At 46.1% G+C, this 24110-nt stretch overlaps 1 protein-coding gene across 2 annotated transcripts in view; it reads right to left on the reverse strand.

Annotated features, from left to right (window-relative positions):
* Positions 1-3552: 3552 nt before the first annotated feature.
* The window catches only part of LOC120913124 (rho GTPase-activating protein 20-like), a 105580-nt gene continuing 85022 nt past the window's right edge, over positions 3553-24110 (reverse strand). For both annotated transcript variants that reach the window (XM_040322843.1, XM_040322844.1), the window contains exons 10-15: positions 21520-21695; positions 20682-20843; positions 17252-17361; positions 16260-16449; positions 9204-9321; positions 3553-5400 (exon numbers count right to left, since the gene is read on the reverse strand). In XM_040322843.1, the coding sequence (XP_040178777.1) occupies positions 3782-5400; positions 9204-9321; positions 16260-16449; positions 17252-17361; positions 20682-20843; positions 21520-21695 (2375 nt within the window). In that variant the 3' untranslated portion in view covers positions 3553-3781. The remainder of the gene's footprint in view (positions 5401-9203; positions 9322-16259; positions 16450-17251; positions 17362-20681; positions 20844-21519; positions 21696-24110) is intronic.

Genomic DNA, 24110 nt, shown 5'->3' on the forward strand with positions numbered 1-24110 from the left:
TACCAAGTCAACCCATCAAGTCAAGAGCAGGAACAACTAAACTAATGGCCACCTCAGGGGGCAACTAACTAAGGCACACTCCTTGGTCGGAGGAAGGTACCATAAATCCACTACTTTTCCTGTTAGGGCACAACTGCTAGAACTCGACTAGAAAAATGGAAGCTGTTGCTGTCGACCAAATATCTATTTCTATGACTTTAACTCAACCTTTTATACATTTTGTCTGCTCTTCTATTCATCTGGCTGTTGCATAAGGAGAGAACTTGGTCTTTAAAGAGTACACAATAAAAATATGCAATGCATGTGCCACTCAGGGAAATAAAAATATTCACAAAGGAACTGCTTAGGTCATTTATAGAATAAATTTGGTTGTAACTGGCTATGCATTCTTAAATTAATTACAGCCTGCACAACAGAAAAGTAATTACAATTCTCTACCGTTTTACTGCGGTTTAATACAATTTTACATCATCTTGCCTGTGGGGGGATAAGTTTGTGCAGTTCTTACAGGATCTACAATGCCAGCTGCCTCTCTAGCTCCACCATGTCTCCTGCTAGAAATGAAAAGTGCTTGCTGGAAGCTGAAGAAGATTGAGGGCACGTCCTACGTTGGACTAACTTGTATTGTTACCTTGGCCCCCGGTATTCCTCTACCAGCATTCACCTGTCAAATTTTGTAGACAAAGGCTATGTGGCCATAATGCCGCATACACACGACCAATTCCGCTCAAGCTTGGCTTGCATACACACGGTCACACAAAAGTTCTCCGAACTTTCGACCCTCAAGAACGCGGTGACGTACAACACTACGACGGGCCGAGAAAATTAAGTTCAATGCTTCTGAGCATGCTTCGAATTGTTTCCGAGCATGTGTCGGAATTGCTACAGAGGATCGGATTTTCTGCTACTAGGAATTTTTCCCATCTGAAAATTTGAGAACCAGCTCTCAATCTTTTGTTGGCGGAAATTCCAACAGCAAAAGTCTGATGGAGCCTACACACGGTCGGAATATCCGTCCAAAAGCTCACATCGGACTTTTGCTGTCGGAATTTCCGATCGTGTGTACAGGGCATAAGAAATAATTTCAATCCCATAGTGTCATGAAATATGTCAAGGCAGATGATGATTGTCCAAGAACATGACGGGAGTGGGGAAACTATCTTGTTCTATTTCCATAATTGAGTCACCTTTATCCATGTAACCAATTAAAGCTGAACTCCACGCAGATATAAAAACACAACTCTGTCATAATTAATGTACCATCAAATGTATTTCAATTGCAAGCAGCAAGTACCTGAGTATGACTTGGTATCAGCCTCCTGTTGTTTCTCTACAGTAAAGCTCACATGAGGGAGGGGGGGGGGGGGTTCAGGAGTGGAGGAACAAAAAGAGCCAGTAATTTGTGCTGCAATTCAAAAAGATGTGCTGATTGGTGGAAAGAGTGACACAAAAAGTAGCTCATCAGTCTGTTGCTTCTTCTTTCACTGTCCAGTCAACCAGTCACAAGGGGGAGGTGGATACCTATAAGTCAAGGGTCTCCAAACTTTATAAACAAAGGTCCATTTTACTGTCCTTCAGACTGTAGGAGGGCCAGACTGTGGCCATTGGAAGTAGAAAATGTCCCAGCATCAGTGGGAGTAAACAATGCCCCATCTATGGTGTCAGTGAGGAATTGTGCCCTCTCCTTGGTGTCATTTGGTGGAAAGATTTATCCTCCATTATTGGTATCATTGGAAGGAACTGTCCCACATTGTTGGTGTCAAGGAGAGGAATTGTCCCTCTTTCGTTTGTGTCAGTGAGGTGAATTATGCCCCAATGTTGGTGTCAGAGGATGAAATGTTGCCCCAAGGGCCAGAAAAAGTAGGAAAAAGGACAAATTTGGCCGCCGGGCTGCAGTTTGGAGACCACTTCTCGAAATGAAAGTGAAACTGTATTAGAGAAAGATTAGATTCCCTAACCAATCAGAGCTGTGCAAACAACAGGCCTGGTTGGACAGAATACCAATACCTTTTTACTATTTGTCTGGAGTTCAGCTTTACCACTTATGCCGCGTACACACAATTGGAAATTCCAACAAGAAAAGTTTGATGTGAGCTCTTGGTCGGAAATCCCAACCGTGTGTAGGCTCCATCGGACTTTTTCTGTTCTCAATTTTTCCGACAAGAAAAGTTCTTGGAAAAAATTCCGATCGTCTGTATGCAATTCCTCGGAATCAATTCGACGCATGCTCGGAATCATTGAACGTCATTTTTCTTGGCTCGTTGTAGTGTTGTATGTGACCGCGTTCTTGACAGTCGGAATTTTGTGTGACCGTGTGTAACACAAGTTTAAGCCAAGATTCCGTTGGAATAAAATTAACGTTTTTCTTGTCGGAATTTTCGATCGTGTGCATTAGAATTCATGGCACCATACTGATCGGATTATGGAACTAGGACATGATGGGTACCATCATGTCCTAGTTTCATAATCCGGTCAGTATGGTGCTCTTACACCTCCCATCTTGTTCTTGGCCAGTCAACATCTGCCTTGACACATTCCATGGTCATTTGATTATGGTACTTGAATTAACATCTAGAATTCATGGCACCATACTGATTGATGATGGGCACCATCATGTCCTAGTTCCAAAATCCAATCAGTATGGTGCCCTTACACCTCCCACCCTGTTCTTGGACAATTAACATCTGCCTTGACACATTCCATAGTCATTTGATTATGGTACTTGAATTAACACCTAGAATTCATGGCACCATACTAATTGATGATGGGCACCATCATGTCCTAGTTCCATAATCCAATCAGTATGGTGCCCGTACACCTCCCACCCTGTTCTTGGACAATTAACATCTGCCTTGACACATTCCATGGTCATTTGATTATGGTACTTGAATTAACACCTAGAATTCATGGCACCATACCGATTGATGATGGGCACCATCATGTCCTAGTTCCATAATCCAATCAGTATGGTGCCCTTACACCTCCCACCCTGTTCTTGGACAATTAACATCTGCCTTGACACATTCCATGGTCATTTGATTATGGTACTTGAATTAACACCTAGAATTCATGGCACCATACTGATTGATGATGGGCACCATCATGTCCTAGTTCCATAATGCAATCAGTATGGTGCCCTTACACCTCCCACCCTGTTCTTGGACGATTAACATCTGCCTTGACACATTCCATGGTCATTTGATTATGGTACTTGAATTAACACCTAGAATTCATGGCACCATACTGATTGATGATGGGCACCATCATGTCCTAGTTCCATAATCCAATCAGTATGGTGCCCTTACACCTCCCATCCTGATCTTGGATAATCAACATCTGCTTTTACATATTCCATAGTGATTTGGTAGTTCAATTAACAGCGTGGCTTTAAATACAGGGGTATGTTCCCGACACTCATCAGTACTGAGGACGAAACTTGGATGAGTGGTGAAAGGTCTTCAAATTTCCAGAACAGGTCCAGTTGAATGTGACTAACACCTACTAGACAGAGCATCATAGCATGACTTGGATAAATGAGAACCTTCACAGGCATAAAAACAAAGTCATTTAAAATTAACTTACAAAACCATTAAAATTCTTGAAGTTTACAAAAAACCCTTTACATGAACTGGAGCTTTATACAACCAAACTCTTCACATAGAAAACATTTTACAATATGTTCTTCTCTTGCATTATCTTGCATCCTATACAATATATTTACTACATTTTTGACACTCGCTTTATACAAAAGACTCCAAAGTCCAAACAAACGTTCCTGCTCCTATGTCCCTGGGTGGTCCTCTGTACCCCGTGAGTTTTCATTTCTCTCCTGAACCACATTATTTGTGACACGGATATCATGAGAGGCGGGAGATTTAGGGTCACCGTGCTTAAAATATTCCCGCACTGTGTTCTTCACAGAGGATGGTAAGATGATACGAATTGTCTGACTGAAAGTTGTGATGGACTTGGTGGGACTTTTGGGAAGTTGGGTTTCTTTGATAGATTGAGATTCTTCATGTTCTTGTTTGCTCGTGACTTCTTTGTCTGTAAAGGCCGAAGATAAATTCCCATTTTTAGTTACTATATCATTTGCAGAGCTTCTTCTGACTACATGTGTGAGCTGTGTTTGCCATTGGGGTTTTTCTACTTCCGGGTGTTGCTTTCTGGAAACGGAATGCAATACCAACGGGGTGTTTTGGCCATAGAAGACAGTCTGAGGTATTTTGAGCTTTGTAACTTGATCACCCTGACTGCAAGAATCCTCATTCAGATTTTGGTCATTAAGGTTAGTTATGGACATGATGTTAGGAGAGGCATAGAAAGCCATTGTGGCTTCTTGGGACCTCTTGTCTTTGGAGGACTCTCCTTTTTTAATCTCAATTTGCTTCACCGAGATCTCCTTATGAACACAAGTCCCATTTTCGGAAAGTGATTCGGTTTTGACGTGGCTAAATTTGAATTTTGGCGTCTGTAAAAATGTGACACCCTCTTTGCCAGTGGAACTGAAAGGTTGGTTGGATTCCTTGTCCAAGCATTCTTTATGAATGCTACCTTGGCCTGGAACCACACCGCTTCCTCTCTCAGTTTCTTTAACATTATTTTTCTTCTTGGATTCCCATTGCATCTCCCATGAGTCTAGGTCACAAGAGTTGCCCCCAAAGAGCGTAGATAGAGGTATGTGCCACTCTCTTAGTTTCTTTCTGGTAATTTCTGGGGATATTGTGTTTAGTCTAGCTGATGTTCCAAACATAAATGGTAAGGAGGTAACATCGCTCGAATTGAACACTGGTGACTCTGAGCAAGAGAAGGCGCTGTCTAGAGAACTTAGGGAAGAAGCAGAAGGAGAGGTGGTTGTTGAAGAAAGGCTTGAAAAACTTGACCTATTGGAAGGGTTTATCATTTGAGAACTTTTCTCCTTGGTGTTGGGTTTTGTTTGGGTTGACTTCCAAAAACCATATGTTGTGTTTTTCGTACTAGGAGCCAGATCTCCATGTAGAAGGTTCTGACTTTCTAGCTGTAACTGCTTCATCTGATTTATATAATCCAGATGACTGTGTATAATGGTGGCATCACAACTGGACTGGCGAGCTACTGGTTCATGACCCTGGACTGTAAGCCTAGAACTTTGACATACGCTTGGTTCTGAAGAACATCTGTCCCGAGCAGGACTAAGGCAGCATGCTGAATCCATGCAGTTCAAGATGTCCATCTTCGTTTTGCTCAGGTAGCAGGCAGATATTTCACTAAAAAGGTCCCAGTCCTCCCTTTCCTGTAGCAGCAAAGACTCATCAAACAATCCATCTTCATCTTTTAGCAGGTTTGACTCCGACTTGTCCAAGTCTGAAGCTGCAAATTCAAGCTCATCGGAGGAATCTTGCCGTCGGATCATGTGTATATCTGTTAAAATAAGTTATGTCAGAGTTATACTAGATGTCGGGATTGCTCTTTGAGTGAATTCAAATATTTATTTTCACTTTCTTATATTCACTTTTTCCACTAGACTCTAGCACAGACATTCTCAACTAGGGTTCCAAGGATTCCTGGAGGTCCCGTAGAGCAGTGGTCTCCCAACTGCAGACCGGGGGCCAAATGCGGCCCTTTGCTTGCCTTTCTTTGGCCCTAGGGGTACTATTCCTCCAACAGACAGCAACAATGGGGCAATAATTTCTGCATTGACACCAACCAACAATGGGGCACTATTCCTCCCACTGACACCAATGATGGTGTACTATTCCTCCCACTGACACCAATGATGGGGTACTATTCCTCCCACTGACACCAATGATGGGGTACTATTCCTCCCACTGACACCAATGATGGGGTACTATTCCTCCCACTGACACCAATGATGGTGTACTATTCCTCCCACTGACACCAATGATGGGGTACTATTCCTCCCACTAACAACAATGATTATGCGCTGTTTCTCTCACTGACCCCAATGAGGGGGCACTAATAATTCCCCTAATATGAAATATGGGACATTGTTTACTCCCACTGATGCCAGAACATTTTCTACTCCCACTGACTCTAGCACAGACATTCTCAACTAAGGTCCCAAGGATTCCTATAGTTCCTGTAGAGCAGTGGTCTCCAAACTGCAGACCGGGGGCCAAATGCGGCACTTTGCTTGCCTTTCTCTGGTCCTAGGGGTACTTTTCCTCCAACTGACACCAACAATGGGGCAATCATTTCTGCATTGACACGAACAAAGGTCCACCATTCTTTTCACTGACACCAATAATGGGGCACTATTCCTCCCACTGACACCAATGATGGGCACTATTCTTCCCACTGACACCAATGATGGGTACTATTCTTCCCACTGACACCAATGATGGGTACTATTCTTTCCACTGACACCAATGATGGGTACTATTCTTCCCACTGACACCAATGATGGGGTACTATTCCTCCCACTGACACCAATGATGGGGAACTATTCCTCCCACTGACACCAATGAGGGGGGCACTAATAATTCCCCTAATATAAAATATGGGACATTGTTTACTCCCACTGATGCCAGAACATTTTCTACTCCCACTGGCCAGGGTCTGGCCTCCCTAAAGTCTGAAACACAGTAAACTGACCATTTGTTTAAACACTTTGGAAACACCTGCTGTAGAGGTTGCTATGTGTTCTCTGAGTGTTGCCTGATTGACCCCCCCTGTTCCAGGACCAATGCCTCTTGGCCAATCCAGCAGCACTATACCAATTATCTTTTTAGCTGTCTGTAAGGGTGGCATTTAGACAGCCACTATAAGGGGACATTCTTCCCATTTGCCACCAATGTAACAGGTAATTTTGCCATTAATACCCAAATGAACTGGTCATAATAAGGGTTCCTAAGAAGTAAGGGCCAGATTCACGTACCTGCGGCGCAGCGTAACTTAACCCGTTTACGTTACACCGCCGCAAGTTTTCAGTCTAAGTGCCCGATCCACAAAGCACTTACCTGGAAATTTGCGGCGGTGTATCGTAAACACGTCCGGCGCAAGGCGGCCCAATTTAAATGGGGCGGGTACCATTTAAATTAGGCGCGCTCCCGTGCCGGACGTACTGTGCATGCTCCGGTCGCAAGTTTCCCGACGTGCTTTGCGCGAAATTACGACGCGCCGACATGTTGAGAATCGCGACGTGCGTAACGTACTTACGTCGGGAAAACAAAAAAATTCAAAAGCGACGCGGGAAAGACGGGCATACTTTAACATGGTGGAGTAATTTTACACCATGTTAATAGCAGCCCTATCTTTGCGACGGGAATCTAAAACTTGCGACGACGTAACGACGAGAAAAACCTTTGTGGATCGCCGTAACTGCTAATTTGCATACCCGACGCTGGTTTACGACGCAAACTCCCCCCAGCGGCGGCCGCGGTATTGCATCCTAAGATCCGACAGTGTAAAACAATTACACCCGTCGGATCTTAGGGCTATCTATGCGTAACTGATTCTATGAATCAGTCGCATAGATACTCTGAGAGATACGACGTCGTATCTCTGCTGTGAATCTGGCCCTATGCGGCTGATTCATAGAATCAGTTACGCATAGATATCCCTAAGATCCGACATGTGTAATTGTTTTACACTGTCGGATCTTAGGATGCAGTACCGCGGCCGCCGCTGGGGGGAGTTTGCGTCGTAAACCAGCGTCGGGTATGCAAATTAGGAGTTACGGCGGATCCACGACGGTTTTTCGCCGTTCAAAAAAATGAAGTCACGGCACGCAAAGCACGGCTGGAGTTCGGAAACAGAGCATGCGCGGTAGGTCCGGCGCGGGCACGCGCCTAATTTAAATGGCACACGCCCATTTAAATTGGCCCGCCTTACGCCGGAGGCCGCGGGCGTAGTTTTCATTGCAAGTGCTTGGTGAATCAGGCACTTGCGAGGAAAAATTGCGGCGGTGTAACTTATCTAGGATAAGTTACGCCGCCGCGATTCTACGTGAATCTGGCCCTTAAAGTTATTTTAGGAGTTCCTCTTGGGTAAAAAGTTTTTCCTTCAAACTTTGCTCTCTTGCAGAAGTAAGGCCTTTGGTAGAATCTTCCCATCTGCTTCTCACACCACATGTTGTGGTTCCATCCCCTAACCCAGCCTTTCTCAGCCTTTTCAATACAGATGAAGACTTAAAATAACTTCCTGGTCTCAAAATTACTATATCTACTACTCATGATACATTAGTGTGAACAGGGGCGGACTGACAACTCATGGGGCCCCCGGGCAATAGAAGATTATAGGCCCCCGGGCTTACAGATGGCCACCAAGCCAGGAGGCAGTACAGAGGCGGGGCAGCTAAAATCTCGGGATTTTCACATCAAAAGCATGTCGGTTTTGGACATATCAGAGACAGATGTAAAAAAAAAACAGATTTTTAGATACTGTCCCTGGTTTTACTGAGCCTGGCAAAAAAAAAAAATGTTTTCCTTTACAACTCCTTTAACTGTATCTCCCACGTTTCCTCCAAACTTTGCTCTCGTGTAGATCCAAGTCCTTTGACAGAATCAAAACTACTTCAAACACCTTGTGCCATGGTTCCATCCTCCAGCCCCTATGCTTATACTGGGTCCGACAGCAGATAGAACTGTAGTGCAAGTAAGGGGATGATGTGAAGAACCTTCAAGACTTCAAAGCACCACCAGCCTGGGTAGAGTAATGTTGGATGTTTTCCCTCTCTGGGCAAGCAGTGGTCTCTTTGCAGGGGTCAAGACATGCTCCCCTACTGAGTCAGAACTATAGCTGTGCAATCAGCAAAGTTCATGACTCAGCAGGAGGAGTATCAGACCTCTGCAGACTGATCACTGCTTCCCTACTGGGGGCAAGGGCCCCACTCTGCAGCATGCATGCTGAGGACAGGCCTTTCTACTCATTGACTTAGAATGCTGTTTGTTTTCATGCACCCAGAATTGTACTAAGCTGATTCAAACTGACAGGGCTTTAAAGACTTTATTAGATCTCTTGTAAAAATTTGAGGATGAATTGTTCCATAGTGTCTGCAGCTACAGAGGTCAGTGAGGTCTTGTTTTAAACGTACTACTTGTATGAATATATTAATAGCTGAATGTTCATTGCCTAGTTTATTTTCTACTTATAAGACTGGAAACTCCTTATTTGTAGAAAACAAATCCACGCCATTTTCCTTTCAGTTTTCATATATATGAATATAAGATGCAACATCTCTGATATGTTGAGAATCAACTTACCTGCCAAGTCATTAGTACTTCCTGAATCTTGCTGTCTGTGTTTGCTGAACAGAAAGGAAGCATCTTGTTCGAAGATGAGCGAGTAATTCTCTATAAGAAATTGCACCAGCTGAGCCACCTGCACAAAAAGACCAATGTTGAGCAGTGTGATATTTTTGTTGCCAGAATAATACATTATTGATACATGTGTAGCATCCTTTAGTGTGCTAGATGTAGATAGGTTTGTTGCTAGTGTAGCTAAATATTAGTTTAGCTCAGGGCAAAGCCTGAGGTATGAATCTGGGTCAGGGTTTAGTGACTCAGGGCTGGGCGACTCATCCTAGCAGGTTCTGTGGTGCCTCCCCCTGTTTTCAGAAACATCGAAGAATGTTCTAGACATAGCGGGTGGAGGTTAGGAGAAGCTGCTTGGAATATTTATGAGGACCTCAGCCAATTTCCAGCAAGGCGCTGGCAGGGGGCAGACCACCCCATAAATAGGCGGGGCAGTCAGTGGAAAGTGTAGTGCTGAGGAGGCTGTCGGTGGCCCTTGAGGGTGCACCCTAGTCAAAGGGGGGGTGGCTTTGGACCTGGGGCTCTTACCCAGTTTAAGTACGTGTATAGCAAATTTATTTTAGTTTTGCAAACAGTAGTAAAGAGATAACAACAAAAAACTGTTTGCTTATTTAATGCCACCTGTATCCGGTTGGGGAGATTTCCCTATACTTCCTGTCCTAAACATGCAATAAGAAGTGAGAATAAATCTCCCCTATGGGATGAAAATGGATGCGAATAGTCACCAAGATAAAACAGAGAATGCAAGTCCAGTGGCAGCCGCTCCCATTAGCCGCTCCCTAAACTACATGCAGGGCGCCGGACGCATGGATTTCAATAGGTTTTGTTTTCTTTGAAGCACATGATTAGAACCTAAGGCTCTAATTGGCTTAAAAAAGGGGTGGGCTCGGGGCGCAAAGCACTGCGCCCTGAGCCCACCCAGTTGTGTGACATTAAAAAATGTATATTTGCTAATGTCTTACTGCTTTTTCTCCTGGCCAATTAGGAAGCGGGTCCTGAGACCCGATTGGCCAGGGAGACCACTTAGGACCCACTTCCCATTCGGCCGGGAGCCAAAGCAGCCTCCTAGGGTAAGGCCAGACTGATCGCCGCCTTCCCTTCTGATTGCTGCCTTCCCGTCGTCTCCCGCAGGGGGGTGACGGCTGAGTGAGAGGAGCAGGTTTGTTTGCCACCCCCCCAAATATTGAGCACCAGTCGCCACTGTGCAGGTCACTCCCCAGCAAGGGCACAGACAGCAATAAAATCCTGACAGAGGGTAGATATCTAGACATATTTTCCAGTCGTAAGTTATTTTTATCCTCTTTGCAGAATTACCTTGATAAATAAATTGTATATCCTTAAGTCTGAATGTCTGGATATTAAGGATATCCTTGAAAAAGGGAACAAAGCATCAAGTTGTGCCAAAAATACACCGTAATATGAAAGTGGACACCAGCCAGGAGACCTTCTCTTGGTGCGAACGGACTCCCTGGTACTGAATTATTTTTATACTTAGGATGTTTGTAATGTACAACAGCAAATATACAAAAGAACTACTTGGGGGACCCTACTCCCAACTATTTGTTACCAAAAATGGAGAATGTACTTTTTCTTCAGACATTTTGGTGTGTTGCTGTTTATTTTAATAGGCTGCCTTAGCACAGTGCATGGAAAAACAAAATGCAAAATGTGAAGCCAGCCTAGAAAATGAGCATGTGTTGCTCCCACCTGCACAATACTACCGTGTTTCCTCGAAAATAAGACCGGGTCTTATATTAATTTTGGTCACAAAAAACACACTAGGGCTTATTTTCAGGGTAGGGCTTATTTATTTATGGTATGTACATTAAACAACATTTATTCAAATAGTCATGTCATCTTCTTCTGGAATATCATCATAACTCCTGTTCCTTTAACCACTTAAGGACCGCCTAACGCCGAAATACGTCGGCAGAATGGCACGGCTGGGCACAATCACGTACCTGTACGTGATTGTTAAATGCCCAGCCGTGGGTCGCGGACCCGGTCTGAAGCTCCGTGACCACGGCCATGGGACTCGCGGATCCGATCGCCGCTGGAGTCCCGCGATCGGTCCCCGGAGCTGAAGAACGGGGAGAGGTGTGTGTAAACACAGCTTCCCCGTTCTTCACTGTGGCGCCGTCATTGATCGTGTGTTCCCTTTTATAGGGAAACACAATCAATGACGTCAGACCTACAGCCACACCACCCCTACAGTTAGAAACACAGATGAGGTCACACTTAACCCCTTCAGCGCCCCCTTGTGGTTAAAGCGGAGGTTCACCCAAAAACACAACTATGTACCATCCAAACAAGCATACTAGTAACTTTCGTTTCAGACTCCCGCGGAGAAAGGCGTTCCTATGAAGAGGGGAACATGATTGACGGCCGGCTATGGCGCGTCACACATTCCGAAAATAGCCGGAGTAGGACTCGGCTCTTCACAGCGCTATACGGCGCCTGCGCACAGACTAGGAGCTGACTGTGCTGACGCCGTATATGTCCGCGTCCTATTTCGGCTTTTTTCGGGAACCTGTGACGCGCCATAGCCGGCCGTCAATCATGTACCCCTCTTCATAGGAACGCCCATTTCCCCGCCGGAGTCTGAAACAAGAGTTACGGATTAAACCGTAAGTACAGCGGGAAAAAAAAAAGGCATACTGTATGCTCGTTTGGATGGTAGATAAAGAAAAACATTTTTTAGGGTGAACCCCCGCTTTAACTCCCAAACTGCAATTGTCATTTTCACAGTAAACAATGCATTTTTAATGCATTTTTTGCTGTGAAAACAACAATGCTCCCAAAAATGTGTCAAAATTGTCAGATTTGTCCGCCATAATGTCGCAGTCACGAAAAAAACGCTGATCGCCGCCATTAGCAGTTAAAAAAAAAATTATAAAAATGCAATAAAACTATCCCCTATTTTGTAAACGCTATAAATTTTGCACAAACCAAACGATAAACGCTTATTGCGATTTTTTTTCACCAAAAATAGGTAGAAGAATACGTACCGGCCTAAACTGAGGGAAAAATTTAGTTTTTTTATATATTTTTGGGGGATATTTATTATAGCAACAAGTAAAAAATATTGATTTTTTTTCAAAATTGTTGCTCTATTTTTGTTTATAGCGCAAAAATAAAAACCGCAGAGGTGATCAAATATCACCAAAAGAAAGCTTTGTTTGTGGGAAAAAAAGGACGTCAATTTTGTTTGGGAGCCACGTCGCACGACCGCGCAATTGTCAGTTAAAGTGACGCAGTGCCGGAAGCTGAAATTTTGCCTGGGTAGGAGGGGGGTATATGTGCCCAGTAAGCAAGTGGTTAACACCTTTTATAAGCTCCCTCTTCTCTGAGATCTCTGAGGAGATGAGGAAAGAGAATAGCCGAGATTGTGGTGACGTCAGCCCGCTCCGTGCACTAAAGAGGGAGGGGGCGCAAACGTCAGCGGGAGGAGAGGAGGAAAAATAAGAGCCAAGATCGCCGCTGACGTCAGTGCACTGAAGAGAAAGGGGCCGACGACATCTGTTGGGAGGAGCGGAGGAAAGAGAATTGCCGAGATCCCGGCTGACGTCAGCCCGCCCCGTGCGCAGAAGAGGAAGGGGCAGAAGACATCAGCCAGGAGGAAAGAAGAGGACCTCCGGCGGGTCAGCGGTGGGTGTAAACATGTTTCTTTTAAATACAGCAGCAAACGGAGACACTGGCCAATATTTACAAAGGGTTTTTAATGAGATTTACTAGGGCTTATTTTCGGGGTAGGGCGTATATCGCAGCCCACCCTGGTAATCCAGATAGGTCTTATTTTTGGGGAAAGGGCTTACTTTCAGGGGAAACACGGTATCAGGTTGTAGGTTTAACCACATGCCTACTGGACACTTTTACCCCCTTCCTGCCCAGGCCAATTTTCAGCTTTCAGCACTGTCACACTTTGAATGACAATTGCGTGGTCATGTGACTCTTGAGTGTTCATTCTGGGAGGACTGAGGAGAGAGAGTGTCAGTCTGGGACAGGGTTGCCAACCACCCGCAGCATTTTTTACTGACAACACATAGAAAATTTACTGGCGGAACACATTTTTTACTGGCAGCCTGAGAAAGGACAGAACTCCTATTGAAAACTAACACAACGAACAGTATAAACATGATATGGAAACACTGACAATACCTATAACAAAGTAATTTTCTTGATTTACACTTAAAAAGTCAACACAGCATGAAATGATCAGCCCCTGAGATTTCCTGGAAGTTGTAACTGACAACTCATGGGGCCCCCCGGGCAATAGGAGATTATGGGGCCCCCCCGGGCAATAGGAGATTATGGGGCCCCCCGGGCAATAGGAGATTATGGGGCCCCCAGGGCAATAGGAGATTATGGGGGCCCCCAGGCAATAGGAGATTATGGGGCCCCCCGGGCAAAAGGAGATTATGGGGCCCCCGGGCAATAGGAGATTATGGGGCCCCTGGGCAATAGGAGATTATGGGGCCCCCGGGCAATAGATTATTATGGGGCAACACAGTATACACACAGACACACAATATACACACACAGCTATTATCTTGGGATTTTTTTTAAAACACAGATTTGTACATACTGTCCCTGGTTTTACTGAGGCTGGCAACCCTGATGGGGCCCCCTAGTGGCATGGGGCCCTCAGGCAGTGCTCGAGTGCCCGAATGGTCAGTCCACCCCTGGTCTGGTGTGAACTAGCACTAAACCTTTTTCTGACACTTGTTTCTTACAAAGTTAAAATCAGATTTTTTTGCTAGAAAATTACTTAGAACCCCCAAACATTATATATATATTTTTAGAAGACAACCTAGGGACAAAATAGCGATTGTTGCAATATTTTATGTCACACTGTATTTGCGCAGCGGTCTTTCAAATGCAATTTTTGGGGGTAAAAAATACACTTCAATGAATAAAAAAACAAAACAGTAACGTTAGCCCAATTTTTTTGTTTAAAGCGGATGTCCCCCTGAAAAAAAAATATTAAAAGCCAGCATCTACAAATACTGCAGCTGCTGACTTTTAATATTAGGACACTTACCTGTCCTGGAGTCCAGCGCCGATCGCAGCCGAGGACGCAGCAGAGGACGAGCGATCGCTCGTCACTCTTCTGACCCCCACCACCAGTGAGGGAACCAGGAAGTGAAGCGCTCCGGCTTCACTGCCTGGTTCCCTATGGCGCATGTTGACTGGCTCGCGCTGTGTTCTGGGAGCCGAGTGTTTCCCAGAACACAACGGGGGGGGGGGGGGATCTGACGTCCTGCCCGCAGTCTGTGTGGCCAGAAGTGGGTGCAAATACTCCTCCCCCTGAAAGGTGTCAAATGTGACACCGGAGGGGGTGGAGGGTTCCGATGAGCGGGAGTGAAGGTGGAGGGTGGAGCTCTGCTTTAATGTGAAAGATAATGTTACGCCGTGAGAACCGTGATCTATCTTCTAAGCAAAAAAAAAATATAGCGATTCTCATTTTAGCCAGAATCGTGCAGCTCTACTACACACCTAAAGGGGCCTCAGGTTCCTGCCTGTAAAGGGCCATTGCTAAAAGTCTGACTGAGTGCTCTGAGTCGCATTAACTATCGGTGTGCCAGCTGAAGTTCTGCAAGGAAGTGCTGGAGGCAGGACAGCTCCTAGGATCAGAGGCGCCTGGGTGCAAAAATATTTCTGGCGCCCCCACATGGGCGTGGTCATCTTACCAACTCCTCCCCTTTACAAATGTTTCTATGGCTACGACTCAAACACAGAGATGCTCCCCTAAAAAGTCTTCATTAGTGTCCCCCATCAGAGCCCCCCCAGCAGGTGTCTCCCATCAGAGCCCCCCCAGCAGGTGTCCCCCATCAAAGCCTCCACAGCAGGTGTCTCCCATCAGAGCCCCCCCAGCAGGTGTCTCCCATCAAAGCCTCCCCAGCAGGTGTTTCCCATCAGAGCCCCCCCCAGCAGGTGTCCCCTATCAGAGCCCCCCAGCAGGTGTCTCCCATCAGAGCCCCCCCAGCAGGTGTCCCCTATCAGAGCCCCCCAGCAGGTGTCCCCCATCAAAGCCTCCCCAGCAGGTGTCTCCCATCAGAGCCCCCCCCAGCAGGTGTCCCCCATCAGAGCCCCCCCACAGCAGGTGTCTCCCATCAAAGCCTCCCCAGCAGGTGTCCCCCATCAGAGCCCCCCACAGCAGGTGTCCCCATAGATCAGTACTTGTCCAATAGATCCCTGTAGCTCGGGCGCACTGGGAGCAGAAGCACATTACAGGGGGGCGGGGCATACGTGGCATCTTTGGTTACTTGGAGGGTGGCACTCGTAGAGCATTTCTGGGAGTGCACAGGATGATTGGCAGCAGCTCCGGCCAACACAGAAGCCTCTCATTACACCGCCTATGGGAGAAGAGCCGACACACGCAGAGGGGATGGGACAGACAGGAGACTGCTCCATGCGCACCGGACAGAATTAAATAGTGGAGTCTAGTACCGGAACGTGTTCCAGTACTAGGCTCCGCAGTGGTACCCAGCCCGGAATCCAGGGACAGTGGGAGGTATGCGCTCTTGTCAGTTGCCAGCGGAGAGGGCAAGCGTTATGGGAAACTGCAGCACCCGCTACATGCGCTCCGCCTCTGGACACAGACAAGGAGGAGGGAGGGAAGCACTTTGGAACTTTGGCGCCCCCACCTCTGCGGTGCCTGGGTGCAGAGCACCCCGTGCACCCTGCCTAGGATCGGCCCTGGCTGGAGGTGGAAGTGGAGTGCATATAGAGACTATATACAGGAAGAGTTGTCCCTCAAGTTGTTTGAAGTCAAGTGGGCATCTCATAAACTCCCCAATCCCTATCCAAATTTTATCGCCCCCAATAAAATACAAAAAAGTGCCGAACTGTTTTCTGACACTGGGGGACTGTGGAGATTCGGTGTGCCTGGCTGTGCAGGGTGGGGGATCCCATTTCATGTTTGGCTTCTACATGGGGTGCACTACTTACGGATGAAACTTCTAATTGACACATTAACTGCATGTGACCCGGCGGTGACTTTACCTTTTTGGTGGACTTGCTCTCTTCCTCGGGGTCCCCTCCGGTAGGCAGCCATAACATATTGGGAGCTATGCAGAGAGCAAGATTCGAAGCGGTCATTTGGTTTTCTTCCCAGTTCTTCCCAATGTGATTCAGCACAGCAAACAAATGTTGCAGCAAGCTGAAGTTGGCTTCAGGGAGCTGGTCCAACAGGCTGGGGATTAAACAATGGATCAGTCAAGATGCGTCACCTACCAAGTTACAGTATAGATCACATTGGCCTAGATTCACATACGGCCGCTCTACGTTGCGCTGGCGTAGCGTATCGTATTTACTCTACGCCGCCGCAACTTAGAGAGGCAAGTGCTATATTCACAAAGCACTTGCGTCCTAAGTTACGGCGGCGTAGCGTAAATGGGCCGGCGTAAGCGCGCCTAATTCAAAGTAGGCTGGTAGGGGGCGCGTTGTATTTAAATGAGGCTTGACCCCATGTAGATGCATGGCCGAACGAACGGCGCATTCGCGCGCATGCTCAGTATCACGTCGTATTTACGCCCAAAGATACGTCGGCTCAATGCCTGTGACGTGAATGTAACTTACGCACAGCCCGATTCGCGTACGACTTACGCAAACGACGTAAAAAGATACGCTTGTTCCGACGTCCATACTTTGCATGGGCTGCGCCACCTAGAGACATGCTTTATCTTTACGCCGGCGTATGTCTTACGTAAACGGCGTAACTAATTGCGACGTGCGTACGTACGTTCGTGAATCGGCGTATCTTGCTCATTTACATATTTGACGCGGAAATCAAGGAAGCGCCACCTAGCGGCCAGCGTAATTATTGCACCCCAAGATACGACGGCGTAGGAGACTTACGCCGCTCGTATCTTGGCCAAATCTATGCGTAACTGATTCTATGAATCAGCCGCAGAGATACGCCGTCGTAAGTCTTTGTGAATCTGGGCCATTGTGTTCTAATTCATCAGCGAGACCTAATCCGTTAAATAACTGACCTTTTTATGACTTTTATACTGTTTTCCGGTTCCTCCATTTCTGTGACTTCCATCCAAAGCCCATACATGTCTGAGGATAGAATACTGTCAGGAATATTGCGGAGAAAATCCTAAATCAAATACATATACATACAGTAGGGGGGTCAGCATTTTGTAGTACTTATAATAAAGTAAAAAAAAAAAAAAAAAACAGGAACACAACAGGACAGGCAAAACCTATTCTAAAGATTCATGTGATGGGCTCTGTTCACAAAGCTGAAACAACAGGATCCTAAGGGCCAGATTCACAAAGGTTAGCGGATCTTTAGATCCGTGTAACCTATGTGTTTTAAGATCCGCCCTCGCAAGTTTGTGAGGAAAGTGTCAAATTCACAACACACTTACCTCCAAACTTGCGACGGCGGATCCTAACTCCCCCAGCGGAATTCAAATTCCGCGGCTAGGGGAGTGTCATATTTAAATCAGGCGCGTTCCCGCGCCGATTTAAATACGCATGCGTCGTCCGGGGAATTTCCCGGCGTGCATTGCTCCCACTGACGTCAATAGGACGTCAGTGGTTGCGATGTGAGCGGGACTTGCGACGCGCGTGTTCGTGAATCGGCGTACGCAAACGACGTAGGAAATTTCAAAATCGACGCGGGAACGACGGCCATACTTAACAATACTTACCCCTGCTTTTAGCAGGGGTAAGTATACGACGGGTACCGCGCTACGGAAACGACGTAAGAACACAGCGTCGGGTCCGCGTACGTTCGTGAATTTCGCGTATCTCGCTGATTTACATATTATTCAGTGTAAATCAGCGGGAACGCCCCCGGCGCCATTTTTAAATCAAAAAAAAGATCCGACAGTGTCACACAGTGTGACACTGTCGGATCTCAGCCCTATCTATGCGTATCTGATTCTATGAATCAGGTGCATAGATAGGACCAGTAAAAATCAGAGATACGATGGTGTATCAGGAGATACTCCATCGTATCTCTTCTGTGAATCTGGCCCTAAATCTCCAAAAAAAGTGACAGTTATTTTCAACTCAGTTCAATGACATGTGAAAATTACATGAAAAAAAAAAAAAAAAACCCTTACCTCTGTGTTAAAGCTTTGTGAGGTGAGATAGAATGTTATACAAAATTAAATATATCACTTTAGTATTAACCACTTCCCATCCGGACATCGACAATTGATGGCCACAAGGTGGCTCTACAATGCGGGGAGGCTGTCAATATGCGGCCTCTGGCTTCCTGCCGCTGGGGGGCGTGCGCGTGCCCGCCGCGTCACTCGTGTACCTGGGGGCCGCGATGTCCGCTGGGTAACCGCGATCGGCAGTCACAGAGCCAAGGACGTGGATCTTTGTGTGTAAACACAGAGATCCACGTCCTGTCAGGGAGAGGAGACCGATGGTGTGTTCCTTGTACATAGGTATACAGCATCGGTCACCTCCCCCAGTCAGTCCCCTCCCCCCACAGTAAGAATCACCTAGCAGGGAACACATTTAACCCCTTGATCGCCCCCTAGTGTTAACCCCTTTCCCTGCCAGTCACATTTATACAGTAATCAGTGCATATTTATAGCACTGTTCGCTGTATAAATGTGAATGGTCCCAAAAATGTGTCAAAAAGTGTCCGATGTGTCCGCCATAATATCGCAGTCCTGAAAAAAATCGCAGATCGCCGCCATTACTAGTAAAAAAAAAAAAAAAAAAAAAATTCTATCCCAAATTTTGTAGGCGCTATAACGTTTGCGCAAAGCAATCACTATACGCTTATTGTGATTTTTTTTTTTACCAAAAATATGTAGAAGAATACGTATCGGCCCAAACTGAGGAAAAAAAAAAGTTTTTTTTTTTTTTTTTAAATTGGGATATTTATTACAGCAAAAAGTTAAAAATATTGTCCGGGGTTCACAAAGCACTTGCGCCGACGTATCTCCAGATACGCCGCGTAAGTGCAAATATGTGCCGTCGTATCTGTGCGCCGGACCAACAAACTAAGATACGCCTGAAAACAGGCTTCATCCGACCGACGTAACTTGCCTACCCCGGCGTAGAGTGGGCGCATATTTACGCTGGACGCTTTTGGCGCTCCCATTGATTTTCTACTCAAATATGAAAATGAGAGAGATACGGCGATTCACGAAGGTACGTGCGCCCGACGCAGCGCGCTTAAAGTTCTACGTCCGGCGTAAAGTTATGCCCCATAAAGGAGGTGTAACTCAGCAGCATCCATGCAAAGGGCTGCAAAGGGGGGTAGTTTACGTTGTACGTGAATATGGATGGGCGTAGGTTACGTTCACGCCGTAGGCAGTGATCCGGCGTATGTTAGGCAGTTGTTCCGACGAATTTGTGAGCATGCGCACTGGGATGCGTCCACGGGATGGCGCATGCGCAGTTGGCGATACGTATCTGTCTGGCGCTCGGCCCATCATTTGCATGGGGTCACGCCTCATTAGCATGGCTCACGCCCACTTCCACTTCCGCCGACTTACGCCTTGGAAACCCAGCGCAGTTTTGGGAGCACTGGCTTTGTGAATTCAATGCTTGCCTCTCTGCGCTGCGCCGGCGTAGCGTACAGGAGATACGCTACGGCGGCATAAATGTGCGCCAGTGTCTGTGAATCCGGGCCATTGTGTTTATTTCAAAATTGTCGCTCTATTTTTGTTTATATCGCAAAAAATAAAAACCGCAGAGGTGATCAAATACCACCAAAAGAAAGCTCTATTTGTAGGGAAAAAAGGACGTCGATTTTGTTTGGGAGCCACGTCGCACGACCGCGCAATTGTCATTCAAAGCGTGACAGTGCTGAAAGCTGAAATTTCGCCTGGGCAGGAAGGGGGTATATGTGCCCAGTAAGCAAGTGGTTAAAGTAGTTCTAAAGGCAGATTTCCTTTTCCTTAAGGCCCCCCTATTATACTAACCTGAGCCTGATGTTTTCTCATAGAAGTCAATGGAAACAAAAATAATTAGTTCCGCATTGACTTCAATGGGATGCAATACTAAATGCGGGCAGAGGTGGGGCGTCAGAGAGCTCCGAAAACGTCCGAAAAGGCCCGAGGATACTTTGGCTTGTTTCCTGCGCCCCCGGTACATCAGGCCAAATTAGGTACTGCAGGCCTATTTTTGGCTCTGCTCCACTTCTGCACCCCCGTACCTCAGGCCAAATGAGGTACTGCAGGCCTATTTAGCTTGAATTCTGCTTGTCTTGAGAGTCAACACTCACAAACCGAGTCAGAATTAAAAAAAAAAAAAAAGTTGCTCGCAATTTAAAACGCTCTCAAACCAAGTTACTCTTAAAATGAGGTTCCACTGTACTTGTAAAATGTAGAATTTGTAAATGTTTGAAGGGCCAAAACCCAAGTCACAGTTCTACTTGAACAACATTTTACTCTTTAAAATAAGGAATATTTTTGTAATATTTAGGATTCGATTATGTACCGTGATCACTGCAGCTGCTACAAACACAGATTCTCCGCCCATCTGGACATCGTCACCGCACAACAACTTCTCCTTGAGCTCCTTGCATGTTTTGGCATTGGCCGAGCGCCTGAAAATGCCCTTCGTGTTCGGCCCTTCTTCATATAACAGCAGGAGCATATCCTGGAATTGTTCAGCAACATAATGTGAGTGACAAAATTATCCTGTACTAGAATTACAGAAATATTTTACTGTCTTCTGATATAGAGTCTCCAATATCTGGTCCCCCTATTCAGCGCCGTAATGCGAGGCTTTTTTCCTGGTGTGGAGAAAGCCTCTTGAGGGGGCGAGCAGGAGTGTCAGGACGCCCACTAACACACAGCTCAGTAGAGAGTGTCCTGACACAAGTAGAGAGTGTCCTGACTTGCCTGCTGACCCCCTCCCCCCTCAAGAGGCTTTCTCCACACCAGGGAGAAAACCTCGCATTACTGTGTGGAGTTACAGACAGAAGAACAGGAAGTGAGGATTTCTCAGAAGAAATAAGGACATTTAAAAGCAAAAATGGAAGGATGAGGTAAGTGAAGGAGGACTGCACTAAGGTAAAGGAAGCTATTTAGGAAAAAACATGTTTTCCTTTACAACCCCTTTAAGTCAGGCAGCACACCATTTACTAAGAATGTCAAGAAATCTCCTGATGAGGCCTACACAAAAAGTCGTCACCCTGCTGTGGAGAGATATGAATAATTTTTACATGCATACTGTAATTATCTGTCATCTAACTCTGCCAGCTGCTGAAATCTCATCATATTAGTCTCAAGTCTTCTAAATATGGAACGCATTGAAGAGAGTCTTATCTTACCATTATGGGTTTGGGTAGATTCCCATTGGGACACACCGATGACAGGGAATGACCAAAGAGCTTACGTGGTGTAAGAGGTGATTGAGAAGAAGCTGTGCTCAATGTGGCGCTGCCACTACGACGTAAAGCCCAGTCAATCAGTGACTTTTTCCTCCTGCATTGTTTTTGTGCAGACTCTGAAAAAAAGAATCTACTTTAAAAATGTTTTTTACCATCTCCGACACTTTACACCATGTTCTCTGACAGGCCTCCCATCTTCCAGAATACATTCTCTTGCATCCCTCCCTCCACACTAAGTTCTCTGGTAGCACTCCCACTTCCTTCTCTCACCATGTTCTTTGGCAGTTCCCCTTCCTAATAATGCAGTGATCTTTGGTTCCTTGCCCCCTTCTACCCTCCATGCTAAGTTCTTTGGTCCCTTGCCCTCTTCTACCCTCCATGCTAAGTTCTTTGGTCCCTTGCCCTCTTCTACCCTCCATGCAGTGTTCTTGGGTCCCTTGCTCTCTTCTACCCTCCATGCTATGTTCTTTGGTCCCTTGCCCTCTTCTACCCCCATGCTAAGTTCATTGGTCCCTTGTCCTCTTCTACCCTCCATGTTAAGTTCTTTGGTCCCTTGCTCTCTTCTACCCTCCATGCGGTGTTCTTTGGTTCCTTGCTCTCTTCTACCCTCCATGCGGTGTTCTTTGGTTCCTTGCCCTCTTCTACCCTCAATGCTACGTTCTCTTGCAGTCACCTCCTCCACCCTTCACACTACATTCGCTGGCAGTCACCTTTTCCATACTATGTTCTTTGGTAGCCACCTCTTGCATCCTGCAGCCCCCACACTACATTCATTGGCAGCCACCTCCTAAACCCTACTTTCTCTGGTAGCGTCTCCTCCACACTATGTTCTCGGGTAGCTACCTCTCCCATCCTCTACACCAGTGGTCATCAACCCTGCCCTACAGGGCCCACTAACAGGCCAGGTTTGCAAGGTAACTGAAATACATCACAGGTGATATCATTTGCTGCTCAGTGATTGCAGTATTCTAGACTGCATCTCCCCATGGTAATACATAAAACCTGGCCTGTTAGTGGGCCCTGTAGGGCAGGGTTGATGACCACTGCACTACACTACCTTCTCTGGTAGCCACGTCCTCCCCACTACCTTCTCTGGTAGATACCTCCTCCACACTATGTTCTTGGGTAGCTACCTCTCTCACCCTATATACTACATTCTCTGGTAACCAGCTCCTCCCCACTACATTCTCTGGTAGCCACCTCTTCCAACTTCCACAGTGCATTTTCTGGTAGCCAACTAGCCCATACTACATTCTGGCAGAAACCTTTTGCATCCTTCACACAACATTCTATTTTAGCTAGACATGTGCACTGCCGAAAAATGTGTTCATTTTCATTTCCGTTTTATTAGTTTTTTAGCTTTTCAGGAAATTCGGGAATTCAAAAATTCGATTTTCGAATTCGGAATTTTCTAAATTACCGAATTTTTGATTTCCCAATTTACAATTTCAGGATTTTCGAATTCGGAAAAAAAGCGGAATTTTGTAAATTAGTAAATTCGAAAACTTGGAAACTGGAAATTTTGGAAATTCTGAATTTCGTAAATTCGAAAATCTGTGAATTAAAAAATTAGTTAATTCTGAAATATCCGAATTAACGAATTTGGCAAAATACGTTAAATAACGAATTTGGAACTAAACTAAATGTCTAATGGTAGCCACCTCCTCCACGCTATGTTCTCTGGTAGCTGCCTTCTCCAACCTTCACACTGCATTCTCTGTTAACCATCAGAGAATTTAACGTATTCATGGCATTTCAAAAGACATTTTCCATCCTCTACACTACATTCTCTGGCAGCCAACTCCTCCACACTTTCTTCACTGGTACCTACCTCCTCAAACCTCCACAGTGACTTTTCTGGTAGCCCTCTAGACCACACTATATTCTGGCAGCCACCTCCTACATTGTCCACAGTACGTTCTCTGGCAGCCACCTCTTCTACATTCCGTTCTCTGGTACCTACCTCTACCAACCTCCACACTGCATTCTCTGATAACCAAATCCTCCATCCCCTACACTACATCCTCTGGTAACCAACTCCTCCACACTACCTTCTCTGGTGCCCACCTCTACCAACCTCCACACTGCATTCTCTGGTAACCACCTCCTTCATCCTCCACACTACATTCTCTGGTAACCAACTTCTCCATCCTCCACACTACATTCTCTGATAACCACCTCCTCCATCCTCTACACTACATTCTCTGGCAGCCAACTCCTCCACACTTTCTTCACTGGAAACTACTGTACCTCCTCCAACCTCCACAGTGACTTTTCTGTTAGCCCTCTAGACCACACTATATTCTGGCAGCCACCACCTATATTCTCCGCAGTACGTTCTCTGGCAGCCACCTCTTCTACATTACGTTCTCTGGTAGCTACTTCTACCAACCTCCACACTACATTCTCTGGTAACCAACTTCTCCATCCTCCACACTACATTCTCTGGTAACCAACTCCTCCATCCTCTACACTACATTCTCTGGCAGCCAACTCCTCCACACTTTCTTCACTAGTACCTACCTCCTCCA

The sequence above is a fragment of the Rana temporaria genome, chromosome 9 (genome assembly GCF_905171775.1).
Source record: "Rana temporaria chromosome 9, aRanTem1.1, whole genome shotgun sequence".
In the NCBI taxonomy this organism is placed as follows: domain Eukaryota; kingdom Metazoa; phylum Chordata; class Amphibia; order Anura; family Ranidae; genus Rana; species Rana temporaria.